Here is a 5,289-nt window from a genome sequence, read left to right as displayed (position 1 = left end):
GAGGGTAAAGCGGTAGATGTGGTATATATGGATTTTAGTAAGGCGTTTGATAAGGTTCCCCATGGTAGGCTACTGCAGAAAATACGGAGATATGGCATTGAGGGTGAGTTGGAGGTTTGGATTAGGAATTGGCTGGATGGAAGAAGACAGAGGGTAGTAGTTGATGGTAAAGGTTCATCTTGGAGTGCTGTTACTAGCGGTGTTCCGCAAGGATCTGTTTTGGGACCATTGCTGTTTGTCATTTTTATAAATGACCTGGAAGAGGGGTTAGAAGGTTGGGTGAGCAAGTTTGCGGATGATACGAAAGTCGGTGGAGTTGTTGACAGTGAGGAAGGATGTGGCAGGTTACAGCGGGATATAGATAAGCTGCAGAACTGGGCAGAAAGGTGGCAAATGGAGTTCAATGTAGCTAAGTGTGAGGTGATTTACTTTGGTAAGAGTAACAAAAAGATGGGGTATTGGGCTAATGGTCGGATACTTGGTAGTGTGGTTGAGCAGAGGGATCTTGGTGTCCATGTACACAGATCTTTGAAAGTTGCCACCCAGGTAAATAGTGCGGTTAAGAAGGCATATGGCGTACTGGCTTTTATTGGTAGAGGAATTGAGTTCCGGAGTGCTGAGGTCATGCTGCAGTTGTATAAGACTCTGGTGCGGCCACATCTGGAGTATTGTGTGCAGTTTTGGTTGCCATTCTATAGGAAGGATGTGGAGGCACTGGAACGGGTGCAGAGGTGGTTCACCAGGATGTTGCCTGGTATGGTAGAAAGATCGTATGAGGAAAGGCTGAGGCACTTGGGGTTGTTTTCATTGGAGAAAAGAAGGTTTAGGGGTGACTTGATAGAGGTATACAAGATGATTAGGGGTTTAGATAGGGTCGACAGTGAGAATCTTTTTCCACGTATGGAGTCAGCTATTACAAGGGGGCATAGCTTTAAATTAAGGGGGGGTAGGTATAGGACAGATGTTAGGGGTAGGTTCTTTACTCAGCGAGTCGTGAGTTCATGGAATGCCCTGCCAGTAGCAGTGGTGGACTCTCCCTCATTATGGGTGTTTAAGCAGGCATTGGATAGGCATATGGAGGATAGTGGGCTAGTGTAGGTTAGGTGGGCTTGGATCGGCGCAACATCGAGGGCCAAAGGGCCTGTACTGCCCTGTATTCTTCTATGTTCTATGTGAGGTACATGTCATCATCAAAATGTGTTGAGAAACAGGCATTTATTTCAGTGCAAGGGTTGTGCCCCATTGTTCATTTTGATTTTTTTTAAATCATGCACTCTTTTAGTTGCTGTGAATTTTAAATTTTCTATCCTATTTTCACGTAGTCACTGCCCTCTCCTGCATAAGAAGATGACTTGTTGTTGAGGTGCAGTTACACAGAAACTGCCCATCTCAGATATGGAGGTGTTTAATTGTGTGTTTGAAATTAGTTAATAAAAAAGCAGCTTTAAAGGGTCTACTCTTGTATCAGTGTGTTTGACCAAGATTAGCGAGACATTCAGCTTATTGCTGTTTGCAGGACATTGCTCTTTGCTCAGCATAACTGCAGTGTCCACCTACAACACTAGTCACACTTCAAAGCAATTAACTGAATGTAAAGCATTTTGAGGGAAACACAATAAGGCATGATGCATGAATCCCGTGAAGATGCTGTGTATTTAGAAATCCTCCTTCTCTTGGAGGACACCATCCCCAAATTTTTCGCTCATTGTGCTCCCCATTTGCAGAGCACAAATAGAACATTTATCCAGTAACTTTGAAATTAGGACAAATAGTGAAATTTTATTGCAAGGATTTTTTTTAGGACATAAAATTTTGCATTGGATTCCTAACACATCTGCAATCATTTTTCCCCCCACACAGAAACTAATTGCAGTCATTATTAATGGTTATTTTGGCTGCACTATTGTTATGAAGGCTGTTCTTTTAACTTTTGATCGTGATATATTTATTTTCTCTTCTCCCTTGCAGCCAGGGAGGTCAAATGAATGATCAAGCTTAAAGTGCAACTGTTGAACATATTGGGAATTTTAATTTTCTAGTACAGTACAAATACTTTCTGAAATAATAACAAGGGTATCCATTAGCAACCATTTCCAGAACATCTCCTGCTGTTGGTGTATTTTACTATTAATAAAATTCATAGAATCCCTACAGGCTATTTGGCCCAACAAGTCCACACCAACCCTCTGAAGAGTATCCCAGCCAGACCTATTCCCCTACCTATTATCCTATATTTACTATACACCACTGAACACTATGGGCAATTTAGCATGGCCAATCCACCTAACCTGCACATCTTTAGATTGTGGGGGGAAATCGGAGCACCCCGAGGAAACCCACGCAGTCACGGGGAGAATGTGCAAACTCCACACAGACAGTTACCCGAGGCGGGAATCGAACCCAGGTCCCTGGGGCTGTGAGGCAGCAGTGCTAACCACTGAAAAGCCTTATTGGTTAGTTAATTTGTTTTTAATGCACAGCTTCTCAAAAAGGACAAATAGTTTTTATTATTTGCACATATAGAATGAAAAAACATGTTTTGCATTTTGTTACATCTGAAAGACATCAACTTGAGCTAATTACTGATTAATATCAGTCACTGGAGTTGTTCTCCTTGCTGATCTCCCACTTTGCATCCTCTGTAAACTTAAACTGATCTAAAACTCTGCTGATAACTGAACATAGACCATAAAACTGCTCATCCATCACCATTTGTCTTTGTTGAGCTGTATTGGCTCCCAGTCCAGCAATCCGTTCATTTTAAAAATTCTCATCATTTAAAAACACATTCTGATATGGCTTCATGTCTTTCTACCTCATAGAATATCACTACTGTGGAAGCAGGCAACTTCGGCCCATTGAGTCCACACCGAGCCTCTGAAAAGCATGCCTCCCTGACCCCTGCACCCTATCCCCGTAACTCTGCATTTCCCGTGATTAATCTGCCTTGCCAGCACACCCCTGGACACTATGGGCAATTTAGCACAGCCAATCCACTGAACCTGCACATCTTGGATAGTGTGAGGAAACCAGAGCACCCAAAGGAAACCCGCAAAAACATGGGGAGAATATGCAAACTCCGCACAGACAGTCGCCCGAGAGTGGAATCGAACCTGTGTTCTGGCACTGTGAGGCAGCAGTGTTCACCACTGAGCCACCATGCTATCCAAACCATAGAAATGTAATTGTATTTTCCAGCACGCTCGCTAAATTTATTTAACAGGCAAATTTCTTTTTTCTATTCACCTCCCTCTGTGGTTGGGAATTTCACAGATTCATATCTTCTGAGTGAAGAAATGTCTCCCTATATCAGTAATAAATTATCAACCTCTTATCCTGTGACCATGTTCTTCGCTTCTAGAAACCCCTGCCAAGAGAAACCATCTTTCACCACATGCTTCCAGCCCCTTCTCTACTCTTCTGATATGAAACTGTTTGTCAAGCATAACTGAAAGAACTGCAGATGCTGGAAATCAGAAACAAAACAGAAATTGCTGGAAAAGCTCAGCAGGTCTGGCAGCATCTGTGGAGAGAAATTATTAATAATTGTTGAACATTAACAATACCACATTTGAGGAAGAAGGATCTTGCTTCCACCTTATAAAGTGAAAATTTTACACAAGAAATGATGCTTTACTTGTAAATGAACATGCTTTCTGAAAAGGAACGTTTATTTTTCTGTTTTAATGTAAGTTTCCTCTTTTTTTTATTTTAAGTGGAATTAAAACCATCAACATGACAACCACAGAAGATCCAGCTACAAAGAGCCAGGAAAGGTTTCGTTGCCAACCAGATGTTCCTTTACCTGCTAAAGAACCCCGGGCAAAATCTAGACCCAGAGACAATAAAAGAGCTAAAGGAAAAATTAACATGCGTTCTCCTTCTGGACTTTTCATTATCTTAGGGCTCTTTATCGTCATGGTGGGGATCGCTATAGCAGTTGTCGGCTACTGGCCACATAAGCATAATTCTCGAGTGTCAGTGAATCACAAAGGTACAAACTCTAGTGAGACCCAACATGCAAGAGTAAGGCTTCAGTCTCAACTTGGGCTCAAGCATGAGAAGCTGAAATTGATTGGCCCACTGATTATGGGATTTGGGTTGTTCATATTCATCTGTGCAAACACAGTACTACATGAAAACCGGGACAGAGAAACCAAACTTTTAGCACAAAGGAATATTTATTCTATGGCTTGCCAAGCTTGCAATGGAGAGAATAAAGAACCAAAACCGATGCAACTCGGTCCCAGTCCTCTCTCCACAGACACCAGTTTTCAGTATTTGGAACAGTGCTGTGCTAGTGAAAAAGCCAGCAGGGCAAACCTAGGTCAAGCAGAGATATGGACCAATTGTCGCATGTCTGTTAAACAGAAGATGACTGCCCAACTGCTGCATCATAAAAGGCCTTCTCCTTCCATCTCTCTTCATAGTGTCCAGTCAGACTCCTGCAACTCCAGTGAAAGAAACCTCAATGTTCCCTTGAACTGTGGCATTGACTCCCTGGTTTCCACATCTGTAATATTACCAGTTATTAAATTGAACAATTGCATCATTGATACTCCTGTTACTACTACAGTGATAGAAGGTGTTGAACTAGACCGGAAAATGGTAATGGTTTCCACTGAAGACATAAGCCAGCTGCAGAATTATGGTTACATTCGGTCCGGTAGTATCCACAGTGCTGATGATGCTCCCTGGCTTGTGGACATGGACTATTCCTTGCCTGAGAAATCATTCTCCAACAGGTTCATTGGAAAATTGTTGTCTCAAGGCATCGCCAGGAAAGTGTATGGTTCAGACATGCAACTACACACGTGTACTTACTCCAAATCATTTGACCTTGGGAAGGATGCGAGGCAGCTCAGTGAGCACCAGGTTGAACAAAAACACAGGAGTTGGCCACGTTTAGATTGCAGTTCTATTAAAAAATATCTGAGACTGGAAAACCGAGAAGACTCTGTGGACCGGTTACTTGAACAGATTGAGCGTGAGTATGCCACTGAGGAACAAAATATTCAGGAACTCAGCACCCCAGAGGAATGAAAGAAATAAAGACTTTTTGTAAATTAGAAATGTACTGTTCTTATAAAATATATTCTTCAGGTAGCCAGTTCCATGAAACCACTTTGATTGTGGACAGTTGAAAATATTCTCGGCTGACAGAAAGTTAATGTCCCTTTTTTGGTGATAGTTGTAATTATGCCGTCTTTTATTTGGTTGGCAATAAGGAGCCTGTGTATTTCTACAGACCTTAAGGTTCAGGGAAATCATTGGTCCCTCACAGCTATA

General features: G+C 42.1%; 1 protein-coding gene across 1 annotated transcript in view; it reads left to right on the top strand.

Annotated features, from left to right (window-relative positions):
* LOC122563376 (transmembrane protein 200A-like) overlaps positions 1–5,043 on the top strand; it is a 21,872-nt gene extending 16,829 nt beyond the window's left edge. Inside the window, exon 2 of the mRNA XM_043717116.1 lies at positions 3,717–5,043. Coding sequence (XP_043573051.1) covers positions 3,717–5,043 — 1,327 coding nt within the window. The remainder of the gene's footprint in view (positions 1–3,716) is intronic.
* The last annotated feature ends 246 nt before the right edge of the window (positions 5,044–5,289 follow it).

This window comes from Chiloscyllium plagiosum, chromosome 27 (assembly GCF_004010195.1).
Source record: "Chiloscyllium plagiosum isolate BGI_BamShark_2017 chromosome 27, ASM401019v2, whole genome shotgun sequence".
Classification (NCBI taxonomy): Eukaryota; Metazoa; Chordata; class Chondrichthyes; order Orectolobiformes; family Hemiscylliidae; genus Chiloscyllium; species Chiloscyllium plagiosum.
This window is presented reverse-complemented; position numbering and strand designations above follow the sequence as displayed.